Raw genomic sequence first — 23,484 nt, 5'->3', positions numbered from 1 at the left:
GTGTGTGTTTCATTGTGGCTGTTTTGTTACGCCAACTTTGAACACTTAATGATCAAATGCCATCCATTTTATTTACCTGTGGTGTTCTCCTCCATAATCCTGACCACAGTTTACATACCTCCAGTGACTGACTATAATCAAGTGCTTGAGATACTGCATGATACCCTCTCCAGACAAGAAACTGTCCATCCCGATGCATTTCAAATCATACTCAGGGACTTCAACCAGGCTAGTTCAGAAAACCCTGCCCAATTACCATCAGAAAATAACCAGTAGCACCAGAGGTCCCAACACACTAGACCACTGTTATATTAAGATAAGGAATGGCAACTATTCCATGCCCTGGCCACATTTCAGTAAACCGGATCACTTCTCTGTCCTTCTTCCTGCATACAGGCAGAGGCGAGGCTAAAGAGCAAAGCTTCAGGGATTAGGACAACAAAGAGAGTGTATCCCCACAAAATCATTCAGAGTCTTCCCCAATCAGAAGCCCTGGATAAACCACAAGTTCTGCAATCTGCTGTGGGCCAGATCAAAAGCATCCAAGTCTGGTGACCAAGAAGGTTACAAAGGGGACAGGTATGATCTTCGGAAAACCTTCTCAAAGGCAAAGTGGCAATTCCAGACTAAACTTGAATCAATGAAGGATGCTCAACAGTTGTAGCAGGGCTTAAATACTACCACCTCTTATAAAGTTAGATCAAGCGACAAAGTCGACAACAGGGCATCACATCCACAAGAGCTCAGTGTCTTCTGTGCTCGCTTTGACCATCAAAACATGGAGGAACCATCACGAATTCCCACAGCCCCCGCCCGATGATCTTGTGATTTCAGTCTTTGAGGCCGTCAAGCGAGCATCCTTCAGGAGGGTGAACCCATGAAAAGTATAAGGCCCAGCTGAGGTGCCTGGCCAAGCACTAAAGACCTTTGCTGATCAACTGGCTAGAGTGTTGACTGAGATCTTTAACCTCTCACTTCAGCAGTCTGAGGTACCCACCTGCTTCAAGCAGGCTTCAATTATACCAGTGCCTAGGAAGAACTTGGTGACCTGCCTCAATGACTATCATCTGGAAACACAGCGATAAAGTGTTTCGTGAGGTTGGTGATGAAACATATCAATTCCTGCCTGAGGGGTGACTTAGATCCATTTCAATTTACCTAGTGGGGCAACAGGTCCACAGCAGATGCCATCTCATTGGCCCTTACTCAACCCTGGAACATCCGGACAGTAAAGGTGCATACATCAGAATTCTTTTTATTGACTACAGCTCGGTATTCAATACTATCATTCCCTCATAACTAATCAATAAGCTCCAAGACCTTGGCCTCAATACCTCCTTATACAATTGTATCCTGGATTTCTTCACTTGTATACCCCAGTCATCGATGTCATAGATCAGATTTCATTGTTTTTTAGGTTCATAGTGATGGTTTTTGGGACATGGATTAAGGAGAGTTTAGAGATCATGACAATAAATGAAGAGTCAGGGCAGGAGCTTGTGTTCAGAATACAGACTGAAGCGCTCAGTGGTCAAAGGTCAGCTAGCCCAAAGGTCAAGTCAGCAGGCACTGAGGAGACCAACTATCCCTAGGGTGACAAGACCTGGATCAGAGTTCCATACAGGCAGGAGTCACAAGAATTGGTGACTCCCCAGGTCACTGGGGTCAGAGGTCTGGAGGACAAGACCCGAAGAATAAACCCCCGATTGGCGAGCCCTGGGGTCGAACCCCGAAGATCAGGTTGTTGGGAGGGTAGTAAAGAGTCGTGTTTTGTAGTTGTTGTTTTTGTTGCTTGTGTTGTTCTGCTAAACATTGTGGGCACGCTATGCTGGCACTGGAATGCGTGGCAACACTTGGCAGGCTGCCTCTGGCACATCCATGGCTGTGTTGGTTCTTAACGCAAACAACAAATTTCACTGCACATTTCAATAAAAATATGATAAATCTCATAGGGATCTTTGATGATGAAACTTTAGTGAGGCAACAGTTGTAGGGAGGGATGTGCCTGTAATGTATTGGGCAGAGTCCAGTACTCCCTGCAGCTTCTTACGTTTCTGCTCTTTTCAGACCATGACGCAACCTGTTATGTTTTGTAACTTCAAAACATCAAACTAATTCAGAGGAAGATATGGAAGTCTGAAAATATGGGCGTAACTTCGTCTTTAAACGAGGCGCGTGTATTATGTGGTGATATAAACTAACAAGAATGCTTAACCAAGCAAAATATATATATATCAGAATCTAATATAATAGATTATATTGGATAGTGTATCAAATAGATTAAAAACAGAAGTTATATATATATTAAAAAACAAGTGAGGTAGTGCCCATGGATTCAATGTTTCTGAATCACTGAGCGTGTGCCTTCAGGCTCCTGTACCTCCTTCCTGATGGTAACAATGAGAAGAGAGCATGCCCTGGGTGCTGGGGGTCCTTAATAATAGATTTCACCTTTCTGAGGCACCACTCGTTGAAGATGTGCTGGATACTGTGGAGGCTAGTACCCAAGATGGAGCTGACTTATTTTACAGTTTCCTGTAGCATGTTTGGTCCTGTGCAGTCGCACCCCATCCCATACCAGACGGTGATGCAGCCTGTCAGAATGCTCTCCATGGAACGTCTGTGGAAGTTTTCAAGAGTTTTAGATAAACCAAATCCCTTCAAACTCCCAATGGAAAATAGCCACTGTCTAGGCTTCTTTACAGCTGCATCGATATATTGGGATCAGGTTGGATTCTCAGAGATCTTGACACCCATGAACTTGAAGTTGCTCACTGTCTCCACTTCTGTTCCCTCTATGAGGAATGGTTCATATTCCCTCATCCTACCCTTCCTGAGGTCCAGAATCAGTTCTTTCATCTTACTGACATTGAGTGCTCATTTGTTGCTGCGACACCACTCAACTAGCTGGTATATCTCGCTCCTGTACACCCTTTAATTTCCAGTCTAAAAAAAAAGGAAAATATTGTATTGAACTTAAAGTTAAAACTAATGTCTGATGCTTGTTGATACATTTTACCTTATTCATTTTTCAGCAGCACTTATTGCCCATCCCTAATTGCCCTTGACCAGCAGACATTGAATTAACCATCTCTTCCTCTCTTCCTCTCTCCAGTAAATGGAGGCTGGTCCACATGGGCAGAGTGGTCAGCCTGCAACAGCCGATGTGGGCGGGGCTACCAGAAACGAACGCGGACTTGCACCAATCCTGCGCCACTCAATGGAGGGGCCTTCTGCGAGGGCCAAAGTGTCCAGAAAATTGCCTGCACCACCATGTGTCCTGGTAAATGGAAACACAGTGGATAACACCATTAACCTCCCTGACCATGTTGTAGTGGATTGTCCCGCAGTTTGGTCCTTCTGAAAACTGGTGTGGAAAAGGTTGTACTTGCTGAAGATTGTTTAATGTAGGGAGGGAGATCCTCCACTGAAACAAGTGCATTTCTTATGAACTGACAGAGGTACAAGAGACCTATGAATCGACTGTGCTACAGAGTGTGTACAATACTCATCTTCCATTGTGCTTACACTATACTATTGATTACTGTTTAGACAAAGTTCTTGTTTTGTCATGCTCTATCAGGCAATTGACTTGCAAGGCTTATATTGACCTTTAATTGTGTGCTCCACTATTGACCTGCACAAGATATCAGTGGAGATTTCCTTTCTCTTTAACTGGTGTTAATTGTTACCCATAGACAACTGCTGTAATGTGTACAAACAGAGGAAATGTAGCAGGAATAGGTCATTTGAAGCCCTATGTATTCTCTGCCATTCAATAAGACTGTGGTAGTTTTTTCCTCAACCCCACTTTCCTGCTCGATCTTGACATTCACCAATTCCTGTAAGATCTAAATTGGTATCGTGAAAAACTTGTCTTGCATCCTGTCCATGCAGATCAGTTTATTACATCAGTGTGTTGAGGTAGTACAAGGAAAAGCAATTATAGAATGCAGGATGAACCGTTGCAGTTACAGAAAATGTGCAGTGCAGGTGCAAGGCCATAATGAGTGGATTGTTGAGGTTAAGTGTCTATCTTATAGTACTAGGGAACCATTCAAGATTCTTATAACAGTAAGATGAAAACTGTCCTTAAGCCTGGTGGCATGTGCTTTCAGGCTTTTGTATCTTCTGCCTAATGGGAGAAGACCAAAGATTCAGACTTTTGTATCTTTTGCCCAAGTCCCCTCCCTGGAACATTGTCTTCTCTGTCAACCTTGAATTAAGGAGTGGACTTGGTGCATTGCCAGAAGAGTTGGTAAAGTCTAACCACAATATCTATAGGATACATGAGCTTTCCAAACAAGCATGTGTACTTCTGTCTGATCTTATTATCAGACATACTAACATGTGTGTTTATGTCAGAAACAATACATACACATGAAGAAGCCATTGCATTTTACACCCATGTGACGTATTTACATCTTAAATATGTATATACCAGCAGTGGAATGAAGTAAAGGACAGGAATATCAGGAATGGGAATCTAGGAACAGGTGGATCACAATAGGCTACTCAAGTCCAAGTAGATAACCCAGCCCCTGAAATCTCCCACTAGGCATAGCTGTTACCTGTTCTGTATCTGAACCCTTTTCGTTCACCCTGGTTCCATACAGGTCCTCCCCGGTTACAAATGCCCAACATAAGTACTGTAGGAATGGATTTGATGGCTCCTTCAGGGCTGCAGGAACCTTCTGCTGCCTGGGAACTCAGTTCACAGCTGGATTTACAACTGATCAAGTGTCTGGATTATGAACAGCTCACAGGAATGGAACGCTGTTGTAACCTGTACCCAATAAAAATCTACCCGTAAGTTTTGCAGACACAAGAAATCTCAAACTGTTATGGAGTCATTGACCCATATTAGGTCTTCCCTACCTCCACAGATACTGAACAATCCAGTGATTCCCTCCTCATATATTGAAAGAAACTATACAAGAAATTCAATCACATAATGTTGTTTATTTAAAAGCCATTTAAAAGTGGTGGAATTGAAAATTGTCTTTACTTAGAGTGAATCACAATATTGAGGAGTATAGAATGTGTTGGAAATTCAGTTTATCAGTGGTGCCCAAGATTGTTCCTTCACCGTGCCCTGCTCCTGCCTTGGAACAAGTGACGTGTTGAGCTGTTTCAGAGAGTAGACCAGAATCAACCATATTGGTAAGCCTGGAGTCACATGTCATCTACACCAGCTCAGGAACAGATTACTTCCCTCAAAAGTTTTTGAACAAGATAATACAGCATTTCAGTGCTATTTTATCTCAGAGTTTACCTGTGTGTGATCTACAGGAGTGCAAGGCAGGCATGAGATGCCTGGTGGAATGAGCCATTGTATACCTTCTCCAGTTGTCAAGGTGCTCATTTACGGGCAGCATCAACCACACTGGTGTGGGCACCAAGGGTCCAGTTCCAGCCCTGTCTCTGCACAAGTGACCTCTGCATATTTACCAACAGGACCCTGTGCTCAATCACTGCCCCCCTTAGCCCCTTGCTGAAAAAAAAATGCATTGCTCTTACACCAGGCACTAGCTCCTGCCTGCATAGCAAGGCAGTGAGTTCCTGGGGACCAATGCAAAACATTTGAGAGAATGGTAGAATACTCTGGCTAACTGGGGTGAAGAGCTGTTCCAGCCCGTAGTACTTCAGGAGAAGTTTTGATTAATCCGGTGTCTGCAGGAGGAGGAAGCCTTGGGCTGCCCATGGGGAAGAAGCCTTTAATTCGCTGCTGCCTTTTATCAATAAAACCTTCAGAGTCATGTCCCAGAAGCACAGCCCTCATTAAAAAGGCTCCTCACCCTCATCGACCGTTGTGTACCTTGTCAGCTGTATCTGTAAAGCCAGTTATCGCAACTGAATTGCCATTCTTGCTTTCCTTTCATCCTCCGGAATGAGACAACTTTCCCTCACGTCCATCGATCAGTGTGGAGACCCACTCAGACTTAAAGCCTGTGCCAGCCAAGGGCATCTTCCATCACACTCACCTCCCACTGGCTTCATGCCATTCCAATCCAGAGTAGTGCATGGAAGCAGGAAGTGGGAAGGTGAGGAATGGGGAGGAGAGGAGAGGGAAGAAGACTTTGTGGGCAGTGGAGGCTCCAAAGATAACACTAAAATTGACAAGGTCATTCTTGTCCTGTTGTTGTAGACAACGAGTTGCAACATACGTACTGCGCTCAATTGATTCTGCAGATGCTGAACATCTTCAGCAACACACACAAAACTCTGGAGGAACTTAGCAGGCCAGGCAGCATCAATGGAGGTAAAGAAACACTTGACCTTTCAGGCTGAGTTCTGAGTCCAGGAGCAGGTCGGTGGGGCTGGGCTAAATACCAAATCAGCACCGACTAGATGTTCTCTGCTGTGGTGTTCCATGACTATGAAGGGTCTCAGCCTGAACTGTAGACAGTTTAGTTGCCTCTGTAGGTGCTGCCTATCCTGTGGAGTTCCTGCAGCATTTTTGTGTGTTGCTCATCAAATGTATTGGTATATATTCTGGTCACTGCACATGGACAAGTGATATTGACCTCCCAGTTATCTCCCTTCTGCTCCACAAACCTGAACTTCTCTGGCCTCTGTACAGTCCTACCCACTCATTCTCTCGAGGAATCCTCATTTTCAGAAATACTTGGTTAAGTGGTGGTGCTCACCCAGTCCTAGCAGTACCTCCTCACCTGCTGTACTTTCCATTGCTTCCTTCCCTAAGCTCTTCTATCTATCTGTCTATCCTGCCCTCTCTTGATCTATCTTCCACACTCAATTCTTTGCAGCCTTTGTCCTTGACCTCCCAGCTTCCTCCCCCTGGATATCCCTCCAGTTGTTCCCCCTCAGCTCCCCTCCTCATGAGTTTTCCCTGATGTCACTTACAGCTTGTACTCTGGTGAGGTTGATCCCTGAAGACACAGTACAAATCCTCATTCTTTATGTTTAAAATAGATCTAAGTCATGCATGAACATCAAAATTTTGATTACTGAGGAAAACAAAATATGGTATGTCAGAAGTCTTCCAAGGAGATTTAGATCAATTAGCAGGCCAAAGTTAGGAATTGCCATGTTGTGTAGAGACACACCAACTGATAAACACATAGAGAGATAGATAGGGTGGAAGAAGGCAGATGAATAAGCTGACAGGTAAATCGATAGGAAGATAACTGGACAAAGAACTGATAAATAACTAAGCAAAAAGGTGGAAGGCAGGTACATAAATTGGTGAACTAAATGACTAGAAGGCAGGCAGACAAACTGATGTTACCTGAACACCATGTAGATCTTGACCCCTAGTGAGCCTCACAGGTGATGGACGGGCGTCTCCACTTATATCTGGTATCTCCAGTTTTATTCAGGCGTTATAAAGAAACTCAACACTAACATTTCCTGAATGCAAACACATTCATTTAATTAATGCCTTTGCATTTATTCATGTACTTCGAGTAAGAGTGTGCTTAGGCCAGATCTGGAGTATTATATTCAATTCTGATCTGACCATTGTAAGCTGCGGAGAAGGTACAGAAAAGGTTTACCAGATTGTTGCCTGGATTAAAGAGAACATCTGTTATGAGTGGTTGGACAAACATTGGTTAATTTTACTGGAGCTGAGGAGGCTGACGGGAGACCTGTCAGATGCTTGTAAAATTATGAGAGACATGGAGTAGACAACTGGTATCTCTTACCCAGGGTTAGAAACATAGAAAACCTACAGCACAATACTGACCCTTCGGCCCACAAGGCTGTGTGCCAAACATGTCCTTACCTTAGAACTCGCTAGGCTTACCCATAGCCCTCTATTTTTCTAAGCTCCATGTACCCATCCAGGGGTCTCTTAAAAGACCCTATCGTTTCCGCCTCCACCGCTGCCACCGGCAGCCCATTCCACACACTCACCACTCTCTGAGTAAAAAACTTACCCCAAAAAATATCTAATACCAGAGGGCATGCATTTAAGATGAGAAGGGGCTAATTTTTTTTTACAAAGAGAGTGGTGAGTGCCTGGAATGCACTGCTTCGAGTGCCGGTAGAGGAAGTTTACAATAGTGGTGTTTAAGTGTACAGAGAATGGTGGAGGGGAAACGCAGACCATGTGCAGCCAGAAGGGGTTAGGTGTCATGAGTTTAATTGGTTCAGTACAACACTGGGCTGAAGGTCCTGAACCTGTGCTGGTCTATGTTCCATGTCATTTAGCCTCTACTGAAACCAAATAATTCAACTTACGGGTTACTCCATTAATTTTCAGGCACATTAGAAACAAATCTGACCTTAAGCATCAGACAGAACTATTGGAAAAAGTCCACTTCTTGGCCTCTGTTCTGTATTAGATTCCACCTCTCCAATCCATGCATGGCAGATGGAGACTGATTCATCCTCTCCCATCTCCTTTCTGTAGCAGGATATTACGGGGCAGCACAACAGTGGCTCGGCTGGTGGAGCCTCTCTCTATCGCACAGCTCTGGAGAGCCAGGTTCACTCCTGACCTCTAATGCTGTCTGTGTGGAGACTGCAGGTTCTTCCTGAGACCACGTGATTTTTCTCTGCGTGCTCTGTGTCCTCCTACATTTCAAAGAGGTGAGAGTCGGTGGATGAATTGGCAGCTCTAAGTTGCCCTTGGTCTGTAGGAAAGTGACAGAAACTGAAAGGAGTTGATGGCTAGTGTTTTTGGAAGAATAAAATAGTTCATGGTATCATTAGTTTTTAATGGTTGGTTGATTGTTGGCACGGACTTGATGGGCCCAATGTGTCTGTTTTCTGTGCTATACCTCTCTGTGACTCTGTGACCTCCAACCATGTAAATGCCTTGATACCAGTTGGTAGGTGCCCTGGTTGCAACGAGACACAAGAGATTCTGCAGTTGTTGGAAACCTTGAGTAACACACACAAAATGTTGGAGGAACTCATCAGGTCAGCCCTGTCCTGATGAAGGGTCTGAAATACTGACTGTCCATTTCCTTTCACAGGTGCTCCCTGGCCTCTAGCATTGTGTTCTCCTGTATTCTGTGTGTGTTGTCTATTGCAATGAAACAGGTCACCACACTGATAAACCAGCGCAGGAGTGGACCAGCAGCTTCAATCTGTGCAGTATTCCTGGGAGCAGCATTGTCTGAGTACTGACCCAGACTTCTCCCCAGAACAGAGATGGTTCAAGGCCAGATGGTGTGGCCTTGATCCAATGCCAGTAAGGAGATTACAAGCTGTGGTGCATTGCTGGTGTGGGGACCTGAAACACGATATGAGCTGAGGAAACAGCAGAGTGGAGCATGGAGGAAGGGGCCCCTTCCACAGTCTCCTTCTTACCTCCAAAGTTGTGGTTCATGAAGTTCAAAGCCCTTCCCAAGGTTTCTCACATCTCCTGACAATATACAGTAGTGGGCTATTCAGCCCATCACATCTAGGCCAACTTTCAGAAAGTCCTATTAATCTAACTTCTCATTTCTCTGTAACTTATATATCCTCATCAAAATCCTGATTTTCATCCCAGCCATATAAAAGCAATTTACAGTAGTCAACTAGCATATTAACTAAAACTTTTACACAGTATTGCACTTCCCCCATTTTATTCACAACACGTGCCCATCAACTGCTCTCAATTCTACCATTCACCTACACACTAGGGGCAATTTACAGCAGCCGATTAACCTCCCAACCTGAACATCTTTGGGATGTGGGAGGAAACTGGGACACCCAGAGAAAACCGACACAGCCAAAGGGAGAAAGTGCAAACTCTGCAGCACCTGAGGTCGGGATTGAACCCAAGTCTTTGGAGCTGTGTGACACCAGCTCTACCAGCTGTGCTGCTGGGCCAAAAGTGCGACAGTATGACTAATAATAACCCAATAATCAACACTCTCACTGTGGACAATCATTGTACCTCCTCCTTAGCACACTAAAGTCTTTCTACTGGAGTTGGTAGATAAAATGGAGGCTTGAGTCATCTCCCATGCAGCTCACAAAGAATAAAAATTTACTGGTGTTGGAATTGGTTTATTATTGTCACGTGCACTGAGAAACAGTGGAAATCCTTTGCAGATCGATTATTCCACACATAAATATATCAAGCTGGTACAAAAGAAGGGAGGATGCAGAATATAGTGTTGCAGTTATGTAAGAAGTTATGCAAATATAGTGCAAGGTCCTTTACAAGTTAGTCTGGGTGATCAAGTGTTATTATTTTATTTACATAATGTTCAGGTAACATCAGGTAACACCTGCCTCCAGCCTATTTATATACCTGCCTATGTCTGCCTGTCTGCCAGCACTATTTCCAAATGTGTTCGTTAACTATACAATATAACTTTGGATTGCACTTAATGCAAAGTTCTGTCACCTCAGCTCTGGTGCATACAATGACTCAGCTAGAGATACAATTAACTTTCCAGTGGTTCACAAAGGACTTTACTGAAGTTGATAACTTAACTTAACATTGGAGGAGATCACATGGATCTGTGAAGATCATAGGGAGGTGGGTGAACCTTTCTTCATCCCCGGCCACACAAGATAGGGTGAATGCACACAATCTTTTCTCAGGGTTAGGGAGTCAAAAACTAGAGGGCACAGACTGAAGATGAGAGAAGACAGATTTAATGGAAAGTGAAACGTTAATAATGGTATTCAGTCTATGGAACAAGTTGCCGCAGGAAGCGGTTAAGGCAGGTATAGCAACAACATTTCAAAAGTTCTTGAGCAAGTACATGGATAAGAAAGGTTTGGAGGGAGTGGGCCAGACTCAGACAAGTAGGACCAGCTTGAATGGACACCTTGTTGGGCATGAACCAGGTGGTCTAAAGGGCAAGTTTCCATGTTGTATGGCTTTGTGATCCTAAGTAGCATGGTGGGTGGTTTACTAATGGAACTGGAAGCCAACATCTCCCCTTGTGAACTTGTGTACTGACGTTTTTCTCTTGTAGTGGATGGTGGGTGGACAGAGTGGAGCAAGTGGTCAACGTGTGGGACGGAATGCATGCACTGGCGGAGGAGGGAGTGCACCGCCCCCTCCCCTAAAACCGGTGGGAAGGACTGCCAAGGACCAGTGCTAGACTCCAAAAACTGCACTGATGGGTTATGCATGCAAAGTAAGTGAGGAGCCACGTGCACTGTACCCTTGCCACGGTCACAGTGCTCACCTGTGTAACCCTCTCCTGAACCCTCCGCCCATTCCCTGCTATAATATTGAGCTTTTTGCGCCTTCCCTTCCTGTTCCATACTGTGTGCCTGCCATCTGTCGACTCCTCCTGCAGAAGTGTGACCAAGCATCAAACTTCTGGCATCTACTCGGTGTCTTTCCCAACCTCAGCATGTCCCAGAGTGTTTCAGAGTCAGTGACCCACTGTAGTAAAGTAGTCCAATATAAGCATAGGCAGCTTGAGTCTTTGTCTAAATGCCTCGCTGTCCTTGTGTGTGTCAGTGCATCCTTTGTTTGGACTTCTGCACCCATCAGTGTGTCTCATTCTGTCATTATGTTCATGCACATATAATTCTGTACATGTGTGCTTATCTTTGCATCTGTGTGTGTTTGTGCATGTATATGGATGTAATTGCATATGTATATCCATGTGTGCATATATTGTATTTATGGATGTGTGCAAACGTGTGGATTTATGTGTATATGTTTGTATGTACTTGCATGTTAACATATATGTGTGCTTATCTGCATGTTTTAATGTGTAAGTGTGTATACGCATATGTGTGCTCTGTGTTTGTGTATATCAGTGTGCTTATATTTACGTACAGTATGTATGAATATCTATACACATGTGTGTTTGAGTGCATGTTTATGTATTTCAGTGTCTGCATTTGTGAGTTTGTGTGTGTGCATGTCCATGCTTGTAGCTAAGGGCCCTTGGAGGAGATTACGTACAGCTAGAAAAAAACACTATCTCCCCTCTCCAACTACACACCTATAACCTTCCTGCTGAAGCCCCAGAACTTAAGGGTTGATCTCAGAGTGGAACAGTATCGGGGAAACTCAATTACATTTTAGCCAGCACTGAATGGGTAATGTGTCAGAATTTAAAGGAGAGTCAAGCCATCAAATAAAGCACTTGTCACACAGTTGACAAATTATGTGCTTGTTTGCTTTTGTCTATAGCTCGAGGTAAGCTCTTTCTGAGCCAGGGAGCTGTGGGTTCAAGCCCCATTGCAGAATGCAGACAATGTTACCTGCTTTCCGCAATAGTTTTGTAGCATTGTTGCACAGAGGCCACTGGTCTCCTTTATTAACCCTATTCCTTCGTCCATGTAACCTCAAACTAACTAACTGATAATGCTGATTAATAGTCTTGCTGTGTTATGACTCATTGACTGAACTTCAAGATAAACTGCCCTTGGCTTCTAAATGCTTTAGGACATCCTGAGGAAATGCTTTCTGTCCACCTATCCCACTTACCCAACCTGATTGTGAGTGTGGAACTCAGGTTTAACGGCACAGAGACACAAATGAAGTAGCAGTGTATTTATTTTGAGTTTCTTCATAAGAAAGAAATAATATTAATTGACAAGTATGAGAGCTGTGTATAAAGCAAAACTCTTACTGTGTGATGTGGATTTAAAACAGAATGTATCCAAAATATGGTAACTTTAATCCAAACCCAACTCCCAGAGAGAAAAGGAATCTTAGAAATATCCTTCAAAAGTATGAGGGGTGACCTAATAAAGGAAATTAAAATTATGGAAGGTTTTAACCAAATGGGCATAGAGAGATTGTCTGCACTTGTAAGGAAGAGTAGAATCAGTGCACGTCAATATAAAATAATCAACAAATAAGAAACACAGTAGAAACACCGTTGCCTAGAGGGAGTGGTGCTGCATGTAGTGCTGCTGTCTTGCAGCTCCAGGGACCCCAGTTCGATCCTGGTGCTATCTGTGTGGAATTTTCCCTGTGACTGGGTGGGTTCCATTGATTGCTCCATCTTCCTCCCACATCCCAAGAATGTGTGGATAGGTCAGTTAAGTGGCTGCAGTAAATTACCTCAAATGTTGGCAGATGGTAGGAGAATCAAGGGTGCGTGTGACAATGTAGGCTATGGGGAAATAAGGGTGGAATGCACTGATAAGCTGGCATGGACGATAAATAGAATAGCTACCTTTGATATGCTAAAGAGATATGAGAGTTTCCAATTATTGCAAGCGTGCATTTACAATTGGTGGCAATACCCATATACCCCACTGGGTGGCAGTGCTGGTCATGAGGCTGTCTATATCTTTACTGCTACCTCCCTGTAGAGAAATGCAGCACCAAGTTCCCACGAAGTGTTTGTGAGGCTTTGCCTCATGCACCAATTTTCCCGTCAATTAGAGTGTACGGGAGAATGGGCAGGGTAATAGTATTTTAACCCACTTGATTTAATAGTGAATGCAAACAGGAATAGTACATTACAGCTAGGGGCAATTTACAGTGGTCAATTAACCCACTAACCTACATGTTTTTGGTATATGGCAGAGAACCGGTGCCCTGGGAGAGATCCACCCAGTTACAGGGAATGTGTGCAAACTTCACACAGCCAGTACCCACGGTCAGGATTGAATTTGGGTCTCTGGGACTGTCAGGAAGCAGTACTGGCATCTGTGCCTGACCACCCTTGTCATTTGGAACCATGGTGTCTAGAAGCACATTTAAAGCATGGTTGAGGACCAGCAGAATTCCCTCCCTGAATCTGGGGTAATGTTCCAGTGTAGGGAACATAGATATTCCCACACACAAGCCCACCAATGTGGAGCTACAGAGCCATGTTTGAATTCCCATTTGGAATAATGGAGAGAGGACTGGCCAGCAAATTACATGGAGATGTGGATAATTAATGGAAAGTATTTGCAGAGCTGTGGGGGGAGTATAGACATGGAAGGGAATGAGCAATTGGTAAATTGGTTTATTATTGTCAGAAGCGCAATGAAAGCTTTGTTTCTGCATGCCATCTATTTGGATCTCTTCATCACATCACTACCTTGAGGTAGTACAAGTGGAAAAAAATGCAGATAACGTGTTGCAGTTATAGACAATACATACATGTTGCAGTTGCAGGCAATACTTTGCAAGACAATAACCAGGTAGATTGGTAAGAGAGTTCCATTCAATAGTCATATCAACAGAATGGAAGCTGTCCTTCAGCCAATGGTACATGCTTTCATACTTTTGAATCTTCTGCCCAATGGGAAGGGGTAGAAGAGAACATTTCTGAGGTGGGAGGATGCTTTGATTATATTGGCTGCTTTACTGAGGCAGCAAGAAGTGTAGACAGCAGTTGCTTTGAAATGAAACCTCAAGGCGGGATTGTCAGCAGACCAGCACGCTGCCGAAACCAGACATGCTGGATTTCCCCAGCGCTCAGCCGGCCCTGCGCATTGGCACTTGATTATGGAGCAGAGGCAGGCCAAAGTGTTGAGAGAGAAAGGCACTCATTGCCACTACACCTTGCGTTCTCTCAGGATTTCCCAGGAAGTGTCACAGCCAACAGGGGTGTAGTTCAAGTACAGTCAGAGTCGTAATGCAGGAAATATGGCAGCCAATGCGTGCACAGCAAGATCCCAAAATAGCAATGTGCTTAAGGGCCACGTCAATTCTATTGATTGAAAAACTGAGGGAAAATACTTGCAGGTTCTGTAACTGTAAAATAAGAAGAAAGGACTGCAAGCACTCAGCAGATCAGGCGGAATGAACCAGAGTTAATCCTTAAGATCGAAGACCCTGTCCCAGAACTCATGATGGAACTAAAATGTTAACTCTGCTTCATTTTCCAGGGAGGCTTCTTTGCCCGATTTGCAAATTATTTCCAATTTTGTTTATGTTTATTGAGGGACACATGGGTCACTTTAAGTTACAATACAGAATCTTTCACATCACATAACAGAAACAGACAGGAACTTACCTAGAAAGAAATGTCACGCTCCATCATTATTACACCTAATTGTTATCCCAGATTTAGGGAAGGAATTCTGCCAATCCTCACTAGTGCTTTAAATGTGCTTTTAGATGCCACGATTACAAATGACAAGGGTGACACACTGGTCTTGTTGGTACAGCAGCTTTCTGACTGACTGAAACCCAGGTTCAGGTTCAGTCCTAACCTCGGGTGCTGCCTATGTGGAGTTTACATGTTCTCCTTGTGATTGGATAGGTTTCTCTCCAGTTTGTGTGTTGGTAGGTTGATTGGTTGCTGTAAATTTCCCCAGGTGTCCAAGTCTAAGTTCATGCTTGGTGTGGGGTATAAATACCATGACAGTGAGCTTTTTGCAGCACAGTACATCCTAAGCATAAACTTAATCAGCTTAAATTAAAATAAATTATACAAAACCTACACAGCAGCATGAATATAGCAAGATGTATGAATATTGTTAGTGTGTAGGTGAGTGATAGAGTCTGGAGGGAGTTGATGGGAGTAAACAAAATAGGCTAGGGCAATATTAGTGTAAAAGTAGATGCTTGATGGTTGGCATGGTCTCAATGGGCCAAAAGGCCTTTCCACACTGTTTCTCTATGACAATGACACTGAACACTGATTACAAGTTCATCAGTTGTAAGTTTGATGACCATGTTTCATTGAGGGAGAACAATTGGTTCGGATATTGGGACTACTTCCACTCTTCTTAAAAGGAGCAGCAAAGATCTTCTATACCCTTGGGGCAGGGAGGGTATTTTAAAAGACCATTTCTGTCAGTGCTGCACTCCTGCACTCCCTTCAAGTGCCACATGAACATAGCAGTCTTCCGACTCAGAGGCAGAGGTTCTAGCTAGCTGGGATTGGGTGTCATGTGATAGAACTCTAGAACAGACTCAAAGACCGGGTGGCCTCCTGCTCCTTGGAACCGATTCTCCAGTGATTGATGCGGGCATGGTGATCGGATACTGACCAAAAGCAATGAGATGCCAAGCATTATGGAATAGCCTACCAAGTATCCACTTTCTCCACGTTCAGGAGAAGGTGTCCATGGGGAATCTGGGGAAAAGAGGGATAATTTTGTAGGGTTGGCACAGAGCAGGTGGATGTCATTTAGCCAATCTAGCAGAAATCTCTGTCCTAATCTGCTCAATCCCCATCATTGTCTCCCTCCCCGTGGCCCCTTTCCACACGATATGATGTTTAAAATTGAAACGGAAGAACCAAAAGGCAAAATCTTTCTCCCAGTTAATGATGGCAAACTATCCTAATTATCTGGAGACACAAGAGAGAGCAGATGCTGGAACTTGGAGCAACCTTGCATCAGGAACAAGGGAGGTCAAGCAGCAACTTTGGGGAATGAGTGCAGGGTTTCAATTCAACACAGCCACAGTTCTTCTCTCCACATTGATCACATTGATGCTACTCGACCTCCTGAGATCCTCCACCAGACTCTTTATTCTGACTATGTAACTGCTTTAAAAAGACTGCATATCGGTCACTGTGTAATAGAACTAATTACCATGTCCGTGGCCACTGGAAAGAGTTGTCAGCTGACCGAATGTTCCTGGAGATTTGTCAGGTGACCATTTACTTGCACCCACTCCACTCCCCTCACTGGTTCCCCTAGCATTACAAGTCCATGTACTGGAGCCAGTCAGAAAGTAGACGTGCTTTTCATTACCCTACAAGACAAGTTCTTCACTTTCACCCTTCTTTTTGCCATTACTAACAAATACAACTTTGTAAAGAAAATACAGAAAAAACATTTTTGCACCTTCTAAGTATTTCTGTCCTCCAGAAGATTTCTTTTGCTCTCAACTAGGTAGCTGTCAGTGGTTTGCAAGAAGATTCATCTTATATTTATGCAGCTTCTTCTACAATCTCGGGCCGTCCCACTTCACGTGTTGTAGTGCTGGGAAATGGAGCAGTCATGCTGTGCACAGCAAGGTCCCAGGATCAATGATGGCATGATAGCTGAACAATCTGTTTTGGTGATGCTGTTTGAAGAATCAATATTATCTAGAGCACCTGCTGGGTCTCAGCCTGCACTTCTCTAGTCAAAAAGGTATTTAATTCCACTTGAGAGAAAAGATAGAGACACAGTTAAACAAACTGTACAGAGATGTGGGCCTGACACAGGCAACTAGGACTAGGTTAGACGGGCAACTTAGACAGCATGGGTAAGTTGGGCCGAATGGCCTGCTTCTCTGCCACAAACATAACCCTATGATTCTTCGAGTCTGTGCTACCTCTCTAATCAATCCCATCCCCTTAAATTCTCTGCAACCTCTTCTCCCTATATTCCCATTAACTCTTCCCCCAGATTCACTTACATACTAGGGGCAAATTACAGCAGCCAATTAACCAAACAACCCACAGCTCTTTTGGATGTGGGAACAAACCAGAGCACTGGGGGGAAACCCATGTATTCAAAGGGAGAACGTGCAGACTCCACATGTTGAGCACCTGAGGTTAGACTGAACCCAGGTCACTGCAGCTGGGAGGCAGCAGCTATTGTGCCACCTAATAAGTAGACATTGAATTTAAACAGGGAAAATATCAGAGAGCCCCTAAAACTACAGCCCTTGGCCAGCACCCTGCACAAAGTCAGTCAGAATAATCCCACACACCACTTGTGTTCAGAACTAAGGAACACTGGAGCTTAAAAGGCTCTTAAGTATACATGTTGGCACAAAAAGGAATTCCATCTACTAAATTTGTCAAAGAATTTAAGTTCTCTTGTGGTTGCCTTTCTGACCCCAATTGCAATATATAATGTAATCAGGTACTTTAATGCCCAGAATTGCCGAATCCAGTCAACACTATATGGCCTTCCACTGGTGATATTGAGAACATGGCTGCCATGTTTGGCCTGTTGTTATGTTAATGCCTGTGTTTTTTGTGAACATTTAATTTTTTTCATTTCTTTTCTTTTTTCTTTGCTTATTTTCTTTAAGGTTTGTTTTATCAAATTTCCAAAGAACCAAAAGGTCGCACAGATTTTGGATATTCCTGTAAGTTATATTCCCTTGTGTTTCCTTTTTTACTTTTGTTTACCACATCTTTTGAGATTACATGCTGGATTTGTTGCTGCAGTGTCGTCCGCATCTGAGGTGGTGGATGGAGTGATGGGGCTCAGGATCTGGGGTAAAACTGCAGCTCATTGCCCTTCGCAGCTCCCTGATTTGCATATTAAATGTCGACCTGTTGGTTGAGAGGTAGATTCGTTGGACATCTGGAAATCCTTTCCAAATAGAATCAAACACGTCATTTGTGATAAGGAAAGCATTGTGACCTCCAATGTTGTTCTGAAGCACTCCCATCCAGTTGACACCAGGTTAGTCTATCAAGCCTGCACTGGGTGATCAGTGTCCTATCTCCATACTCATCAGTGGGGCACTGAGAATAGAATTTGGGATACAATATTGAAGTTAAACAAGACATTGGTGAGGCCGCTCTTGGACTGTTGTGTTCATTTTTGGTTACTCGGCTACAGGAAAGTTGCCAATAAGCTGAAGAGATTTCCAAGAATGTTGCCAGGACTCAGAGGTTACAGGAAAAGATTCAGCAAGCTGCAACTTTATTCCTTGGAATTTTGGAAAATTGGAATACTATGCAGGAATCTTTTGTGCCTTCCCTGCGCTAGTTTGATACACCCTCCCTGCTAGTCACATGTTTGTGTTTTTGAGGGACAAAGGAGATTCCTAGTGTACTGGCTATGAGTAGGTGCAGAAAGAACTGGGGTGGCTACTTGCAGTGATGTGTAGGAACTCTGTGTGTGTGTGTGTGTGTGTGTGTGTGTGTGTGTGTGTGACTGTGTGAAAGTTCAATCATGCAGGTTAACAAGATTCCCACTGCCATGCTCTCCTGCTCTTTGCTACTGTGTTAGGGAGATCACAAAAACTGTGATTGTATTTCCTAGAATTTACAGGGTTATGAGTTGAACTGTTCAAAGAGTTTAGGAGGTTAGGGAGAACCAACAGGGAGGAGGGATTGGGTGTCTGGGACTAGGAGGCAGAGTCTACAAAATGGGGCCAAACATTTCAATGTGAAGTTTGAAACAGTCCTACATACAGGAGGAGTTGGAAACCTGGATTCCTCACTCCCTCCCTCTCACTTTGTCTCCCTCTGGGACTTCCCTCCATCCCTCTCAGCCATTTCCAAAGCAGTTGTGATAAGATTCCCTTCCCTAAACTGGATGGAAGTAGTTGGACACTACATTAATTATCACAAATGTAAGTTTCTTTAAAGGGTCAAGAATGAAACAGGCCATTCAGTCCACTGAATTCATGCTAACCATCAAGCATTCATTTACAGTAATTCTACCCAAACACATTTTATTCTCTCCACATTCCCATTAACTTGCCTCAGACTCCATCACTCACCTACATACTAGGAGCAATCTACAACAGCTCACACAGACAGCACCAGAGGTCAGAATTAAACCCACATTGCTGGAGTTATGCCACATTCTATAATGACTGGGTTTATCAGATACTAAATGCTAGCTTATCCTGCCTTTCCTATATCTTGGTCAGAGTCTTCATATTCCTGTAACTATTAACACTGTCCATCAACCAATCAGAGCTGAAATGAAGAGAACCCCAGGCAGATTAGAATGGAGGACAAAAGACTGCAGATGCTGGAACCTGAAACAATACATAATCTGCTGGAGAAACTCAGCAGGTCAAGCAGCATCTGTGGGGATAGAAGGACCATCAAGACTGATGCAGAGTTCTGAGCAAATTGTCAACAACTCCTTTCCCTCCACAGGTGCTGCTCAGTCTGCTGAGTTTCTGCAGCAGATTATGCATTGGGCACATTTAGAAATTGTTTGTTTAATTTGTCAGTGAGAGTGGTGTTAACAATTATCCTGGTTTACTTTAAGAATTGCTGCTTCTGCAAGCTAATGTGGTTTTGAAGGTAAACACAAGCAGTGTTTCCAAGGTTCACAGAATTGATCTTGATTTCCCTCACTGAGCAACTCCATTTTATTAATGGAAAGAAACTGAAGGAAAGGGTTTAGAACGTTCGTAAATTTGGCCAATAATCCTCTGAGATTAGTGGGTGATCTAACCGAGATGTAAAGAGGAGTCAGAGAGTGGAAGCAGAGAATTTATTTCCTCCAGTGAGTTAGAATTTGAAGAAACAATCCCAAACTTAATGTTAGGCTCTTCAGGAATGCAATGCCTCTGCACATAAATGATGGTACAGGTAGGCTGCTACGTAAATTCAAATTGGTGTAGTTGTACAGATAGGAGATTCTTGGTCCCCCTGTGGATGAGGGTGGGGAATGCAGGAAGGATATGCAAATTGTACATAGTACCATGTACTAGGAGCCATTCAGGTGGTGCAGCAGGAGGGCTAGGGAGGAAAGAGAAGTGTAGTTACTGGGGATTGCATAGTTAGGAGAACAGGCACCGCTCTTTGCCATAAAGACAGTCTCAGGAGCTGTGTTGTCTGCCTAGTGCCAGGTTTAAAGAGAGCTCATCTGGATAATGAAGAATTTGGATCGGGAGAGAGAGAATCCTGTAGTCATGGTTGGCAAAGATGTTATAGGGAAAGGTAAAATGAGGGAGAATCTTCTACTGGGGGCTAATGAGGAGTTCAGGACAAAATTGAAAAGCAGAACCACAAGAGTGATAATCTTCAGTGGCACCAGTGCTGGGAAGGAGAGAACTATTCACCAAGGATGGGATACATCTGAATCGTACTGGGACCAATGTCCTGGTGAATTGCATAAACACGGCTTGAGAAAGGCTTTTAAATTAAATAATAAGGGGGGTCTCCAAGAACAGGATGGTTATTAAATCAAAAGGAAATGAGAGAGTGGTGTCACAGTATGGGTAAGGTAAGATTTGATGAGACAAGTGTGACAGGCTGGAGCAGAAAATATAAATACACATAAGCAGCTCAGAAAAAATCTAGAGTTAGTAAAAATAGTAAAGAATCAAAGCTCAGTCTTTATTTGAATGCATATTATATTTGCAAAAAGTAGATGAGGAAGAACGAAGGCAAAATACAGTCACCACGTTATTATGTATGAACAGCTGTACACCTGCTCATTAATGCAAATATGCAACTCAGTGGCATAAAAGCATGCAGACTTGGTCAAGAGGTTCAGTTGTTGTTCAGACCTAACATCAGAATGGGGAAGAGATGTGAGGACATGCACTTCAGTAAGAGGGATCAAAAGGTAGATAGATAATTTACTTATTTTCAATTTCTCGCTAAATGGAGAGAGATTGAAAATAGTACAAAGACATCAGGTGTTCGAGTTCATGAATTACAAAAAGCCAGCAAATAGGTCCAAAATGTGGTTAAGAAGGCCAATGGCATGTTGACCTTTATTGCAAAGGATTTGGAGTTAAGGAATAGGAAGTTTTGTACTAGTTTACATAGGTCAGGCCACGGCTGGAATACTGTGCACAGTTTTGATCTCCTTACCAGAGACAAAAAAGATAGAGTAACACTGGAGGCAGTTCAGAGGAGATACATCAGTATAATCCCTGGGATGAGAAGGTTCTCCTACCTTGAAAAGCTTTGGGTCTATATTCCTTGGGGTTTAGAAGAGTGTGGTGTGAACTTATACAATCTTAAGGATGTTTCCTCTAGTGGGGGGAAATTACAGAAAAAAAAACTTAACTCCAAAATCAGGAGCCAGCCATTTAAATTTTCTCCTGGAGAGAGGTGGATTTCCGGTGTTCCCTGCCCCTGAAGCTGGATCATTTGCAAATTTGAGATGGAGGCAAGTAAATATGTGAAAAATTGAGTCTGGCATAGAAGAGGAGTTGCAGCCAGCATAGATCAGCCATGATCATATTGAAGGGTAGAACAAGCTTGAGAGGCCGAGTGACCTGCTCCTGCTCCTGCATCCTGCATTCTTCTGAAGTCCTTAGTCTGCAGAGGGTTTAGTTTTGAATGACAACAGGTTGTACTCCCGCCAAACACTGTGCCTTCATTAGAGAAGCAAAAACCCGCAGATGCTGAAAACCTGAGATACAGCTTCAAGGATGGTGTAATGCTGACACTCAGCCCTATACCTTGAACTGAGCTCTAAGTCAGTTTGGATTTTGCCTTCAGCTGTCAACATAAATGGTCTCCCATTCTGAAAAAGAATAGAAATATCTACTTTCATTTGTAACCGTGAGCCATTCTACGGCTCTTTAGAAGTAGTGAGAGACTTCTGAAGAGTTCCCTCTACTAGGGCAGGACAGCGCCACAGTCAGTAGTGCAGCTAGTGACCCCGGTTCAATCCTGACATTTGATGCTGTCTGTGTGGAGTTTGCATGTTACTTGTGGTTCTCCCAGTTGCTTCGGTTTCCTCCTATATCCCAATAAGGTGCAGGTTGACAGGCTAATTGACTACTGTAAGCTAACCCTAGTATGTAGGTAAGTGTAAGACTGGAGAGAGTTAATGGAAAATGTGTTGCAAATTTAAAAAATGGGATTAATATAGAAATTGGGTGACACAAACTATTTCAAAAATGGTTGACCATAATCATTGTAAGGTCAATTTGCTCACTGCATCTTCTCAGACAAAGTAAGTAATGTTGATGGTGACTGAGGATAAGTATCCATCTGGTCTCCAGGGATTAATACCTCTGCACCTCTTTGGGATATCGTGGGATCTTCTGCATCCAGGACAGCTGAGGCCTTAATTTAACATCCCATCCGACCCCATTCTGCATTGGGAGCATCAACCTATATTCCAGGCTCAAGTCACTGTACAGAGATTTGAAATATCAATTTCCTGAATCCAACATGAGAATTGCCAGCAGAAACAAGACTGGCATTTGTCTATCATCACCTAGCCTAAGCAGTGAGACAATTACAGTACAAACTCTGGAATAGTGAGGGGTTCTCGCACCACAAGAGTTGGAGGGCAAGGGGCAGTCCTGATAAGCATGTCCCATGTGCCTGCTGGCTGGTGGTGGTTTCCAACTCCCTCTGCTCTCGTTCCCCCTGCAGCTGCGCCAGGCTCTGACGACATCGCACTCTACGTGGCAGTGGCTGTGGCTGTGATTGTGTGCCTGGCCATTCTGTTGGTGGTGGTGATGTTTGTATACCGCAAGAACCACCACGACTTCAGATCCGACATCAGAGACACTGCAGCCCTGAACGGCGCTTTCCAGCCAGTGAATGTCAAGACGTCCAGGCCAGGTTGGATGAGACTCTTCTTAATGTTTCAAATTTGACCTAATATTGTGCTCTCAGGCTTGTTATATACTTTGAACCTCTGGAGAGAAGGGGTAGGACTGGGGGTCTGTATCTTTTATCATCATTTAAGTCTACACTATAAACCTTCCACCAGATCTCAGACACTAACTAAAATCCAATGTCAAAAAATGCTACTTAAGAACTTACACAACAGAAACTCCATCTCCCCCTCTCTCTTCCCTATCCCTCGCACCATTATTCTCTCTTTTCCTTTTTGCCTTTCTCTGTTCCTCTCACCCTGTCAGGCACTCTCTCTCTCCCTTATTTTCCCTTCTTTCTATGTGTTGTATAATGTTTCTTTTATATCTCCTTTATATCTCTATCTTTTTTATCTTTTGTCTCTTTCCTCGGTCGCTTACTCTTCCTCATATGATTTTTCCACTCTTTTGCCTCCAATCTTTCT

General features: G+C 43.6%; 1 protein-coding gene across 4 annotated transcripts in view; it reads left to right on the top strand.

Annotated features, from left to right (window-relative positions):
- LOC134345733 (netrin receptor UNC5C-like) overlaps window positions 1–23,484 on the top strand; it is a 376,269-nt gene that overhangs the window by 316,163 nt on the left and 36,622 nt on the right. For 2 of the 4 annotated variants that reach the window (XM_063046878.1, XM_063046881.1), the window contains 4 exons: window positions 3,116–3,283; window positions 10,896–11,060; window positions 17,819–17,875; window positions 22,833–23,024. In XM_063046878.1, the coding sequence (XP_062902948.1) occupies window positions 3,116–3,283; window positions 10,896–11,060; window positions 17,819–17,875; window positions 22,833–23,024 (582 nt within the window). The remainder of the gene's footprint in view (window positions 1–3,115; window positions 3,284–10,895; window positions 11,061–17,818; window positions 17,876–22,832; window positions 23,025–23,484) is intronic. The other 2 variants (XM_063046879.1, XM_063046880.1) reach the window with 2 other exon arrangements.

Source organism: Mobula hypostoma, chromosome 4, assembly GCF_963921235.1.
Source record: "Mobula hypostoma chromosome 4, sMobHyp1.1, whole genome shotgun sequence".
NCBI classification, from domain to species: domain Eukaryota; kingdom Metazoa; phylum Chordata; class Chondrichthyes; order Myliobatiformes; family Myliobatidae; genus Mobula; species Mobula hypostoma.
Note: the sequence above shows the minus strand (reverse complement) of the source record. Positions and strands in the feature narration are given on the sequence as shown.